General features: G+C 34.3%; 1 protein-coding gene across 5 annotated transcripts in view; it reads right to left on the bottom strand.

Annotated features, from left to right (window-relative positions):
* DIAPH3 (diaphanous related formin 3) overlaps positions 1–14,644 on the bottom strand; it is a 201,101-nt gene that overhangs the window by 81,315 nt on the left and 105,142 nt on the right. For all 5 annotated transcript variants that reach the window (XM_064713728.1, XM_064713699.1, XM_064713709.1 and 2 more), the window contains 2 exons: positions 13,626–13,755; positions 3,984–4,108 (listed from right to left, as the gene is read on the bottom strand). In XM_064713728.1, the coding sequence (XP_064569798.1) occupies positions 3,984–4,108; positions 13,626–13,755 (255 nt within the window). The remainder of the gene's footprint in view (positions 1–3,983; positions 4,109–13,625; positions 13,756–14,644) is intronic.

Here is a 14,644-nt window from a genome sequence, read left to right as displayed (position 1 = left end):
GAAAGCCAATTCAGTAACTGTGCTGAAATCAGTCCCAGCTGGGTAGAAGGTAATTCTGGCAGGGAAGATCACAACCCTTTGAACAAAAATGAAGAGAAAGACTGAGCACAGGACTAACAGTAAGAGAAGTGTGTAGCCAGTGAGCATTAATTTATTTGTTTGCTAAACTATATAAATAGTGAAAAGCTTTGAACCACCTCAGGACATACCATCACCAAGAAGCCTAAGGTGAAGAAAGACTAACAGCAAACCATTGGATCCACAAGTGGGGACTATCTCCCGCTTTACATCTCCCTTCCTTTCCCCCTACCCACTCCCATTTACTGTTAAATAAAATGTGTATTATTGACTTCAGCATATGGTCTCAGGACTAATAGGATCTTAAGAGTTGGTTTAACCTGTACTGATTTATTCTAAGACCAAATATTTATTTTGCCAGTTTCTGACAGCAGTCAATACCCAACAATTAGGGAAAACAAGGAGGAAACAAAACTTGGCAAATGTAGCATGATAATTCAAGTGATGTAATATTCAGTTTCTAGCAATCTGTATGTTAGTCATTCTTCTGACCTAAAGCTGCCTCTAGGCTACTGTTTAGCCACCCATCTAGGCCTTATATGAAATTCATTCACATTTTCAGTTTAATTGGCTTCTGTCCATAAAAACATTTCTGTTAGTGTGTTTTAACCTGCTGGACAGTATTTCACATGAGATGTACCCATGGTTATTTAAAGAAACAAAGAATATATTCCTCTCTTTCCTTCTGCATGGGACACAAAATTACTAGTATTTTTATCGCATTTTCTTAACATTTTGATTTTTTGATTTTTGAAATTTGATTTTCCATCATCAGAGTATTACTCTATTAAAACATTCCTTCTTTATAACCTATTGGTAGTTGCTGCTCATTGCCACCATTCTCTGCCACATCAGTAGATACATACCACACTTTTTGAGATGTAGTAATGGAAGAACTGATGATGTAAGAGTCTTGCTGGTTTTTACAGTATCTTGTTGTTTATGTTTTCTCCTTGTTCTCAACTGGATTTGTTCCCAATTATTCTAATAGAGTGTTTCTCCTTCAGATCTATCAGTCTATAATCACTGAAGCTCACTTGTTGCTTTCTCAGCATCTATCAGCATCTCCCTTTGAGGTAAGGATTTTTTTTCAAACATATTAATTAAAAAAAGTAATGAAACCCCTTTTTAACCTAAGAAAATTCTTTCCTTATAAATCTTTGTGAAAACACCTTGTTGAAATGTGAATGGAAATTCAGTTATGTTCTATTGACTTCTTACCTTTATCTGCACGCTGCAACAGACCTGCAAAGGATGGTTTCTCCTTACAAAATACACAATGACTCTCTTCCATCACATTTTACTTCCAGTTAATACATGTCCATTTCATGTTTAGTCTTCATCAGTTTTCTTGGTAGCAAAGCCTGACTTGAAGGTCCTCCTCGTAGCCCTTCTAAAAAACTTGTGGGCTTCTTTTCAGCTTTGACCCGATCTCATGAAAGGTGTTCTGCCCACAGCAGAGAGGTTGAAACCAGATGATCCTTGAGATTCCTTCCAACCCAAACCCAACTCGGTTGCATGAGGAAGTTTCTGTCTCCAGCTAGCTTAGTTCATGTAAGAGTCTGTAGTCCATTAAGTTTGGACTTATTTATATAATTTATATTATAATAATATATAATATATAATATATAATATATAATATATAATATATAATATATAATATATAATATATAATATATAATATATAATAATATAGATATATAAATATATAATAATAAATAATTTATATTTGAGTTAATTTTGAATTTTGTTCAAGTGTTTTGTGATCACTGTTTACTCCTGGGGATTTATTGCTATTTATTTTATATTAAGAAAAAGAATTCTACTGATTCCTTTATTTAACATTATCCTTTCATCTAAAATATTACACAGTAGGGTGAACTGAAATTCTCCCTAGAGAAAACTGATGCAAAGAACAAATTTAACTTTATGGCTATGACTTATCTTCTTGAATGACATTGATAATCCTCATCTTCTCTAGCAGGATTAGAGATTTTGAGATGTCTGAAAAAGAGAATTGTAGATCCTCCTTTGCATTTCCTAAGATGATCACTATCCTTTTTAAGCAATCAGTAATCTGCTCCAATAGTGTTCATATATGGGGAGGGAATTTCAATCCTGGAAAAAGTTTATGCTTCTTATCAACAAGATCTACCTGCTTACTCTGTCTTAAATACAACTGATAACTTTTTATCACAGTATTCCACTCACTTCTGCCAGGAAGTTTCATAAATGCCCAAAATGTTAGCAAAACAAAGGGAAATGAGGCATCCTACATAATTATTTTTGGATATTAGATGTTTGGTATTAGCACATAATGTACATAAACTACATCTTTATTTATCCACTTTTCTTTTGCTCTCCTTAGATTTTTGGGAGGATTCACTCATTCTCAACTGAATTTTGCTAATTTAATTCTTATCTTTTTTTACAACTACATATCCAAGGAAAGCTGAATACTAACTGTTCCTTCAAACTTTAGTCATTAGAAAAAAAATAAAAAAAGTTAGAAGGTATTTGAAGAGCCTGCATCATGACTATTTCAGATTAGATGATTGTTGTAGGTCCTTTCCAACTGATATAGTATATTATATTTTAACAGATAAAGAAGGGTCTGTCCTTTTTCATAGTTTAGATTTTTTAACAAGTGCTTCTCATTCCTAACTTGTTAGACTACATATAATTTTCCAAAAGAGTACAGACTTTTTAAGTCCTAGCAATATTCTCCAAAAGCTCTCGTGGGTATATTTTCCTCTAACTTCCTAGCAATATTTTATCTCTTGCCTTCAGGACCCATCTCCTAGTTCTCCTATTATGCTGTCAGTTTCTCCAGGATCAAGCTGATGTTTCATACTGTAGAGACACCATGCTGGTGGGCTGCAACATATCTCCCAAAACCACATTGAGCTGGGAAGAAAAGGCATCACCACCAACATTAAACAGAACAATCTCAACAACAAAATATCCAACCTTACAAAATATTACTAACGACACTGGAAGGTTAAGATAACCCACAGCAGCCACAGAAGGCCTGAAGCTAAGTTGCACTGGGGTTGCAGTGCATCTAACAATGACAGAACTGGCCCTCACACAAGTAAGAGCAAGTGCATCGGGGTCATTTGCCAAGCTTGTGTAATAGGATGAGATAATAAAGAGGACTGTGCCCTGAGTCCTCCAGCCTTTGTACATAAAGCAGTCTTCCAGCTAGGCAACAACCTAACCATGCCTGCAGAGCAAATTTCAACCTGTATGCTCGTATTTCTGCTTCCAGATTAGTCTTGGTGCCAAGCATATATGGCCAACATTTGCTAGAGAGGTCTAAGCAAAAGAATTTTTTTTTCCAAGTTTAATTAATTATCTTGATGTCACAAGGTATTCTTATGAAAGACAGGCAGTGATGTTGGCTGCATGATTCGGATCAAATAGTGAGAAAAAGAATTTTTGGCAAAAATAACACCAGAAAACAGTTTTCATGAGCTATGAATCTCATTTCTGAAATAACAGAAATTTTCTGGTTCTGTGGTTGCATGTACAAAAACATTCACAATGGTAATGCATACACTAGAAAACAAAGAGACACAGGGTGACAGACATATTTTTCTGAGACTCTGACGTAAAAATACCATGTAACACTAGAGAGCTTAACATTCCTATAATAACTTCTCTTTACTAAGTTAAGAAACTCATGTAACAACAGTGAGCATTTTTCCCTTATTCATTCCACTTCAGGGGAATCCTTTAATTGGACTGTTCATGTATGTCATTTTTGAGAGGAAAAATAAGTCATATTTTTCAAAAATACATGGTACAAACTAGACAGAAGTTATGCAAATAAATTAAAAATTTAAAGCAATGCAGTAAAATTACTTAGGGATTTTGGATTTGCAGAGTGCCTCAAAGGATATTGACATTTTTGCTACAAACTTATCGTGCTTATCTTCAGGAACTGGAAAAGTCTGCAAATCCTTCTCAAGCTGTTGAAGCTGCCTCTCCATATGCTTGAGGCTCTTCTCCAGGTTTTCTGCTGAGACTAAAATACAGAACATACATTCTGTTAACACACTAAATAAAAACCATTGTCTCCAAAATGCAAGAGTTAAAACCTTACCCAAGTCAGCATGCTACATTGTTAATTCTGAAATGAAAGCACACTGAACAAATTACAATGCAAGATGAGAAGGTCACTACAATGTTCAGCTCTCCCCTCTTACACAGATTCCTTATTCTCACTAGATGTATGCTGTTTGAAAGCTGTGTTTTCATCTGTTTTTATGCCCAAGGTTTTGCATTCCAATCAACACTCTGTTTTAGGGAACCTGAGATATATATATGCCAGCTGTCTCCTCTGATTAACCAAAGGACAAGTTTTCAAGATATTCTAAGAAACCACAAAGCTTTTCTCCATTTCATCCTGTTAAAACAGAAAACACAAACATTTTTATGAATGACCATAAAGAAAATAAGATTCTCAAACACATGGGCTATTAAACACCTATGCATAAAACCTAAACCTTAGTTCTCTAGTTTAAAAGCACTATGTACAGTAAAAAACACAACAGAATTTTTTGGAGCAAAAGTGCTGGCCAAGCATTTGAGAGGGTACAACACAGCAACACAGGGACTTAGGAAAAAGAAAGGAGTGGAGTTGAAACATCAGGGATTTATAGAAGGACCTATGACGGAAGGATGAAGAAAAAGTGCAAATTTTCTTTGCCAGGAAAAGAGAGATACAACTTTCATTTATTTGAAGCATTGCATGTAAAGTTGAATGCTTTATCTGTAAACAGTTGGTTGAAATACCAAGGTGACCAGAGTAATCTTAGGATGATTAACATGTGTTCTTTCTTAGATCTACATTATTGCCATCGGTTAAAACTTATTTTCAATTATTTATGAAGGCAACCAAGCATTTATTCAAGTTTCATAGGAGCAATATATAAAGATATAAGAACACACTGTGAATTCTAGTCCAAAGACATTTTTTTTCTTTTTAATGACTTATTTCATTCATAATATAGTGTAAATATCTGTAAAGGTATAGTTACCTTCATCTTAAAAAAAAAAACCTCCTCCAGACTTTCTTCTTGGAGAAAGTCTGCATCCCTATGATGTTACTACACTGTGTAGTGGATACCTAATTTCATCCACCAAATAGTTATGTGAGAGAAAATATAAAATACCTAGAATAAACACATCCTTCTCTGAAAAAAGCCTGACAGAATCCCCAAATTACCACAGTAAAATGCTGCATAGCAACTACAATCCCATTCATAGCAGAAAGGTTAAGAAAACTATAAAATGATCCATGGAAATGTAATAAATTGCTTTATAATCACCGTTTTGTAAAGCCTCTGGTTACTTAAAAAATAGTTTTTCAATTGTATGTTAGAACTGCACGTTTTGACTCAGCAATTGGTAAGCCAAAATCATCACCAGTTAGGTCAGTTGGCTTCAGTAGTTAAACAATTGTTTTGTTTGGGGAGCACAGCTAAAATTAGAAGCTGACAATGTTGACTAAGACATGTTTCAGTCTTCACCAGCCCCAGAAACAAACTTGATTTTAACAGAAAGTCACACTTCTGCTGTCATGAGAAGGGTTAGGGACCATTTTACACCATTTTACATCATTGACCCTTAAGAAACACAGAATACAACAACTTGTGCCTAATCTAACTATTGCTTGAACTCTTCACAAGACCGTTTATCTTGCATAAAGAATTCATAGCATAAATTAATGTGACATACACACATAGTATGTATAGTATATAATATCCAAATTATGAGACCTGGCAAGGAACACAAATTTAAAAATAATACAAAATCCCAGCCCACCAAAAAATCCTCTACACCAGTTGCAGGTAGCAGCTGAGTAACAGCTACACTCTTTTACCCAGATGAGAAACTCAGCAAAATAACTCAGTGCCTAGAGCTGATTAACAGATTCTATACAAGAGATTTGCAAGCTCCTGCTTCCAGCAAAGCCAGTTTTTCACTCTAGTTCTGCAGGTTTTTTGACATTGAACATTTACATGTTTGATCAAGAATCTTTATATCTCTATTTTGTCCTGAAGATGTCTTTTCCTCTGTCATGATCTTAGGTTGTTCTTGAACTTAAGATTTCAGCATGCCTTTGATTTCAGCAGTGTATATTAGATATATTTTCCTTTAAGACTATATTTCTGATGATAGCCTTAAATAAAGGCTAGTTCACAATATGCTGCTATTAAGTTCGGTACCATTGTCTTTGCAGCTTTCAATTTAGTGAAAATATTAAAAAAAATAAAACCTCTAAATATAACCAGCTCTTCCAAAAAATATCATATAAAACAATTGCCAATATTTTCTTGTGTGACTCTGAAAGCCATGGTATAAAATCTGAAGGGACACAGAAGAATGGCAGAAAATGAAAAAAAACCTCCTTAACTTTAACCCCAAATGCTGGAAGGATTCAGAAATAAACCCAAACCAAACTGAAGTACACAACTCAAATGCTAGTTAAAAAACAAAGTCAAACCCTGGGGTTCTGAATGTCAGTGAGCCCACGAAGCCAAGCTGTTTGCTGAATACTGTGCATGTGTGCCTTAACAATCTCCTACTTACACCTGCTCACACCCCCTAAGCTCTCACAGTCCTCTTCCAGAAGGGCTCCTGCTATTTTTGTAAGCAATAATTAGATTTCCCACCATCTGTTTTTCATGGTTAAAACAACTTCGTTCTTAGGGCTTCTGAATCTGGTTTTCTAATATCACAATTATACCAGAAGCCTCTTCACCTGCTTCTGTTTTCAAATATTTCTGCAGTGTTTCAGGTGATGACTCACCAGCCCTTTAATTCTTGCATTAAAATTTCTCCAGTTATTCTGGGAATACCTTATCTGATTAACTTACAATAAAATATCCTCTTTTTTTTGACCAAAGCCCTTATTACAGTATCAAAATGCATGACCTTGTACTTCATACTATTGATTTCCATTTCTTTTATTCTGCTTCCTCAGGATCACTCAGTGATAACAACCCGATTCTCCTCTCATCTGGCAAACTAACCCTGTGTTAGACATGTTCATTGGTGCAATACCACAATTTTTTTAAACCATGCTCCTTTTAAGACAGTATTTTGTTTCTTGTAATTTTTATTCTAATGAATATTCTCCCATTGTACCTAATATCAAGTGCTTTACTAAAGTGAACAAAGATTTTATGGGATTGAAAAAAATAAATTAAAAGCTATCAATAAATTAATTTTTATTTCATGCTACTCTCATTAACCTCTCTCTGTGTTGGATTATTCTTTCCTTTATAAATCTTCATATCGATAAAGTCAGATAAAGAGACATGAAATTGCTCAAATCATTATTTTTTTGGATTCTTAAATAATCTGTAGTAGCAAAAACATTACTATAGCCACAGCAAAACTTGATAAAAAATGTACTTACTAAACTTCTAGTTTCATCTCAATTATCTCAGGATGCAGAATATGAAACTGGTATTTACAGTATAAGAATACAGTACTCTGAATTTTTTCTTTCAAAGATTTCTATGAAGAATTTTCACTCCCATCCCCAGACCATTATTCTTGCTTAAAAATAAAACAATATTTACTCTAGCTTTGAAACCATACTTGCTCGTTCTCTCATTTTTATTGCTGCAAGCCTTTTGCATCAGTCAGTATTTCAGACATCATGCCCACACTCTATGACAATTTGCTTGGACGTTCCTATCTCCTAATCATGATTTTCATTCTCTTGTCTACCAGTATTTTGCTTCCCTTGTGCTATTATGGCCCCTTTATTCTAGGAGAGTGACAGTGACAAACTGACCTCTAGCCTGATACAAAAAATTATACCATATTATTTAAAAATATTCTGGAAACGTACTATTAGTTTTGCCAAGTGAAAATCACACTGGACTGACTGAGTTTACTGAATAATTCTCCAAAATTGTCATCATATTATAAACGTGGCATTGAGAAGAAAACTTAAATGACAAAACATAAAAAAAACCTCACCCATATTTTCAGGTGGATTTAGAGTAACTAACAAAGAAATATTGCAGAGGAAGAGTATTGAATGTTTCTGTAAACACCAGCAAAGGTCTGAAATATCCATTAAAAGTAGCAAAAGATCTACTTGGATGTACTCAGTGTCACACGGCACTGGAAATATAAAAAATAATACTTTTTTCTCCAAAAATAATGATTTCCCTTGTCTCTACAGCCACTTTCTGGCTTTCTTGCCTTTTCTCTCCCCTTTCTTCTTTGTGTGTGTGCCTAAGGTGCATACAACACTCTTTTTGAGATCCTTTTTTTTCCCAAAGCTCTGACAATGCCACTGGCTCTTTAGCACTCAGGCTTTCCCTTCTGTAGCCAGAGTAGATGTTAGTTTCACACATGAAAAAAACACCTAAGCAGGATTTTAGTCTCCTGTTTTTAATTCAAATACAAGCATGCCAGTGTAGTGTAACTGGTAAAAAATGTGGAAGCATTTGTGTGCCCAGTTCACCAGCACTATCACCAGTAGTATTAGGCCTCAGAGCTTACAGCAAGTATGCCCTATACTACCTCCACAAGAACCTTGGCCTGCTGGACTTGTTATAAACTTCAAGAGCCTCCTGAGAGAAATGCAGTCTGACACCACATCTTTGTTTTTAATGGTCAGTTTAAGCTCAGAAATTGTTAATATGGGAAACAGCTGAAAACAGAAACACCTGAATGACAATTCACTGATTGTCAGTTATTCATCCCTGAGCTACTACTGAAAAAAGAAGCAGCTGCTAAGGCAAGCAGGGAAAAATGGCCAAGCAACAGGATGTGGCACCAGCCCTGAGCACAGGGACCAAGGTCCCCCCGAGCTACATGATATGGCACAGTGCTGGACCATGATCTGTCAAGAGACAAAACCATGTTATAAAAGAAGAAATTAAATTCAGAGGAGGGAGCACAAAGAAGACCCTTGCATCAGTGGCAGCTTCCCTTGCTGATTCTTGAGCTTCACCACCTGCTTCCTTGGGGACCACAAAGTGCTCAGCTGACTGCAGTGTGTTGTATACTTGCAGATAATTTAGGGTAAGATTGTTAATAACTAACTTTTTTGAATATGCAGTGAGAGTGGTTAATAATGATTCCAAATGTACTATTACCATGGAATGACAATGAATATCGGTCTAGTAGAGTTAAAAATAAAGTTTTAAAAGTGGCCACATTTATCAATCTTCTATCCAATAGTGTCTCTCTAAAATCAAACTCCCTGAGGTATATAGGTAGCAAGATACACAAGTCTACATGTACATCTAAATGCAACTTCAGCACCTTCGTACTCATTAAAATTAAGCTTTCTCACCTTTAAAAGTCCATACAACTGCACAATGCATTCAGCTTTTTTAATTGCCTTTTCCACCATTTTAAGGTACCTCTTGCAATTGATTTCTGCATAACCCAGTCAATATTTTTTGTATTTCAGCAGATATCCACGTTTTTCCCTACAGAGTATATAACCCTGATGGCCTGAAAACAAGAGCCTGTGAATTTGTGACCCAAATCAAAACCCAAGAAATGCATAGAATAAATATATTATTTAATAGTACTGAGAAACTTATCATTACCTTAGAAATTCTCTAATAAGAAAAACAACTTTTCCTTATGATGTATAGAATTCTTACAACATATATATTACTATTTTTCTCTCATGCTGCCCTAATGTCTTTAAGTTTTATAGGTGGAGGTGCCCTATTTTTCATTGATATAGTTTAAACTTCACATTTTCAATTTGGCTTCTAGCTGTTTTAATTGTGAAGTGAAATTAATTGCCTATTAAAAAAAAAAAAAGAAGTTTCAAAAAAGAGAAAATGGATATGTTACTTGTAAAGCTGTGACGAGTTAATGTCTTTCGGAGAAAGGAAAATCTGCAGCTTTACAGTGTTAGTACAATATGAAAGACTCAATACACTTACCTGTAAGGTCTGAGTAAATTAGAGTCAATCAAGTAAAACTGCAGCCTGCATAAATGCAATATAAAACTTCATAATACCATAAAATAAGAATTAGTAAATTGTACTGAATTACCAAAATATTTCTTGTCTGGAATACTAACAGAAAAGCAGGGAAGTAATTATGTTTAAAAGAAAGGACAGCTTTAATTATAGAAATCTTCAGGAACTGTCATATCTGTAAGCTCATTAGCTGCAATGAAAGTTCCTCCTGCTGATCTAAGAGCACTTAAAAAACAGGATTTGTTACACTTCAAAGTAAAAAGGTATCTTTAATTCATGTACTGTAACAGTAAATTAAATCTACTTCTAGTATTACAGAAGTAAAAACTAAAATTTTAGCATACAATGGAAAGAAACCAAAACCACAAATTAAATACCTTAAATACCCTGAAGCAAACTTCAATCACACAGGTCGTATGTCCCTTACTGTTTGCCTCTCAAAATTAGATTTTAAAAAATATTTTTCCTGCAACAGTTATTTACATAATGTGAATATTTAATAATTTGTAAAATACAATAGTGTCGCCATTAACTTGGTGCAGTCACTTGACACTGCTCTTGAAGTCTTACAAGTCATTTTAACACTGTATGGTCACTGGACAATGTTTAATAAAATTAAAGAAGCATGAATGTTTCTTCTGGAAAGTATAAAAAGTAAACGAGTTGCTGAAATTGTAATGTTCTACTGTTCACCATTTTGAATAAGAAATAACTTGAAAGAGAAGTTTTAAGAATGAGCAAGCATAAACCAAAAAAATCCAAGGCATGCTACAAATAGGCTGGCTGATACAATGACAGTCATGTCAAGGAAGAATTCTACAAAAAAGCTTCTTTAAGACACTTGTTTTGAGAAACCTGAGGAAGACTCAACAACTACTCAAAGATGATCGAGCCAAAGCTAACAAATGCACAATATAGTTCCATTTTTATGTATAAATATATGTGCAACCTCAAGTTTTCTGTTAATAGTGTTCAAATGGCCTTTACACATCTTTCTACCACAATAATTTTGATTTATAATTTAAAGAACAGCTGCAAATAATTATTTTATGCCAGATAAAAATGTGAAATTATTGTATCTGAAGACATGAATATGCAGACAGGTAATAAAACCAGCTCAATAAGAAACAGCTTGCAACAAACGTATAGGGGAATAGAATATTCTTATCCAACTTAATTGATTTATTATTGGAAAATATTTTTAAGAATTGCTTCCAAAAAGAAAGTTCAGTAAAACCATGAAGGGAATTAAATTCTGCCACCTGTACAAGCCCCTAACCTTTGCCAGAACAAAAGCTGCAGAAGAGGATTTAAAAACAAGTACTGGAACAAAATGCTACCTCTATGGTTCAGGGGAAAATTGAACAATATATTAATATGACACAAAAGCAGAAAAGAGCAATGTTGTCTCTTCACCCAACAACTTTGAGGAACAAAGCAGCATATGTGTGAATAGAACCTTTCTATTGGATGACAGGAAAAACCAAGGCTGACTTCCTCCCTTCCGGGCCAGCAGCAGCCTGTAACCCTTAGACATAACATTTGGATCCATTGGTTTTCCAAATTTACTGGAAGTGTAAATTGCCTCCCAGGAATGCAAACCAGGATGGATTATTTCTACTAAACCCTCAACCACAATATCTTAGAATGGAGGAAATTCTCTAAGCCCTCAGTACCAAAGCTCTGTTCTACCACAAATTGTTGGCCTTTTTTTTCTGGAATGCACATATCTGACTATAGAAAAGATTTTTGATTACTTCCCCTCTATCACTGCTCCTAGCAGCCATAAGGATGGCTTGTAATATCTGCTATGATTTTCCAGCTCTCTTGGTCAACTTGTTAGACTTCATCAGCATATCAGTAATACATGAGACCATTACAGTGGATGTGACTGAACAGATTCATAGACTTTCTTTATAACTGACCTTCTGCTAAGCTTAAGCAAAAATAGCCATTTCATTAAAAATTTACTGTACAAAAGTCGGTGCATATTAAATCAACTTGCTTCATAAAAATGTACTTTTGCAGAAGTACTAAAAGGTTTATAAAAACTCTGTGAGTTACAGTTTTTTGTGATCTGCTGGGTTTTCCAAAATTCCAGTGCAGCAGGAGTCTTTGAAAAACAGAATGGAGTTTTGCGGGGAGGGAAACAAATATAAACAAACACACTGATACCCTAAGCTGTTAAAGATATCCTAAGCTTTTGTCTTCTTCACACAGGAAAACTGAAATGCAAAATGCATCTCAGAATACGCTGTAGTAAATTCAATATATGAACTTGAAAACATGATCATTGATTTCCATCCTACCTCATACTGAGTGAGATCAAAGACTACTAGTTATTACCAGATGCCTAGAACAGAACAAAAAGCCTGGGCTAACTGATCATTTTACTGGCTACTGTTTGAATGGTCAGTGATCTAGATCTCAGAAATTTTCCAGAAAACAGTCAGCAGTGTCATATAAGACAACTATCTACACTGAAAATACTGCCTTCTATTAAGGATAAAAATAAACTCAACCACAATACCTACAGTAACATATTAGTGATTAAAAAAAAATCAGTGACCAGTTAACACTGAAAATAATGCCAAACACACCAAATTAATATACAGCAGAAACTGTTTCTATTGCCAGTACAAACAGCTAGGTGAAGGGCTTGAAGCATTTGACAGCTATTTAAAAATAAGTGAAATTTTTCAGGGTTATAATACACCAAGTCAAACTGGAAATTTTGAGAAGCAGAAAGTGAACTCTATGTAGGTGACCAGTATCTCGAGTCCTCTATCAGAGGCAGCTTTTGCAAAATTGTAATTTGTGGCAGGGGGACTGAGTGAGGTATGAGAGTGACACTCTACAAAACATTATAGATAAACTTTGATATTTTCCAAACTGACATAAACTAAAATATTTTTAACTGAGCCCATCCAATCACTTTTTCCTGCCAGAGAAGGATAGTGTTAAGGTAACATCAATTTCTACCCATATGCTTTGCCTGTTTAAATTACTTAAACTTATAAAACGTGGAAAAGGAACTTTTAATTAAGAAGTTAATTTCAAAAATCTTGGCTGGTGCTTATACAGATTCTACTTGCATGATGAAACTACACATTTTTACAGACTTCCAATGCTACTGTTGCATGAAAAAGATACATGTAGGGAAGATACAACTGTTCCATGTTTAGAAAAAAATAAAATAAAATAAAGCGATGCCAGGACAGCCTTTCTACATGTCTGAATTAGAAGACGGTGAGTGATACTCTTACTGTAAAAAAGATCATAAAAGATTGGAATTAAGATCTGGTAACAGAAAAGAACTTTTAAAAGAAATCCAGTATGGAAAATGGTTCTAGAAAATATGTTAGAAGAACTGTAATGGGAAGTCCTGTAGTAAGTGTTAGAGGACCAAACAATTCAAGATTATTCACAGCAGCTTAAACTACTGATCTGAGATATTGATTATTAATATCTATTTTTTCAATATTATTAGAAAAAAAAAGCATCATCTTATACACAAGACATTGAAATGTGTCAAAATCAAAACTTTTAGTTAGTTACACAAACCTTTACTAGCTTTATCCAAATGCTGAAAATCCTCAACAAAGTTCAGGACATCCTGATAGCTTTCTTCACACACTTCTACAAGAAAATGAAGCAATGTTGTTTTCTGGTCTGCTGACTTTGTGTCCTTCAGCTGGGAAGGGGGAAAAAAAGAAATGGAAAAACACTGAGAAAATTTTTTTTTCTGGCCATTTTAATAATTGATATATATTAGTAATTATTCATCTGAGAAAGGAAAGAGCAAACTATTAGAGTAGTACGTTTTTTTAAAGACAGTAATGGGCTGTTTAATTTCCCCCCTTGCTAAAAATCCCTAGAAAGATCGGACTAAGTATTTTTTCATTTCACACAATTTTTGTGTTCATATTCAAAAACAGTACACATATTTCTTTTTAAAATCTAATTATTTCACCAATACAGGGATATTTACAAAACTGTGAATAAGCACATGAAAGTACAAAAAAGAAAAATCGAAGTTAAATCAACAAAATCTAACTATACATAATGCACATATCCACCGATGACATGATTTCCTTCTTTATGTATAAAATTAACTCTAACCTAAAAATATTTATGTAGTGGAAGCTACAGAAGCTCAACACGCACAAGTTCCTGTTATCAATTCTCAATACAGTAAATAAGAGCTCATAGGTCTTATTGTTTAAAAATGCTGACTTAAAGAATTTTTAAATGTAAAGCTTTCGTGCTAGACTCTTTATACATATAAAATTATTTTCAAGCCTGGCCAATTTAAATCTTGCAGCTACTTGAGTAAAAAACTAACAATTGACAACTGACAAACTTCTGTTGCAGTCTTTCAAATGAGATTTTCTTTCAAATCAAAGACATTTTTATAAATAGAAAATGGCATCACATATGAAAGTGTTAATTCACTACTTAAGAACTATTTCTGCAGAAAAAAATATTAAGAAAAGTATAGAAGCATGTAGGCACAAAGTAAACAGGAGTATAAAAAGGGCTGCCACAATTACACAAAGACTTGTCCATCTGAATATCATGGC

Source organism: Zonotrichia leucophrys, chromosome 1 (genome assembly GCF_028769735.1).
Source record: "Zonotrichia leucophrys gambelii isolate GWCS_2022_RI chromosome 1, RI_Zleu_2.0, whole genome shotgun sequence".
Lineage (NCBI taxonomy): Eukaryota > Metazoa > Chordata > Aves > Passeriformes > Passerellidae > Zonotrichia > Zonotrichia leucophrys.
The sequence above is the reverse complement of the archived record's forward strand: the minus strand, read 5'-3'. Positions and strand labels throughout refer to the sequence as shown.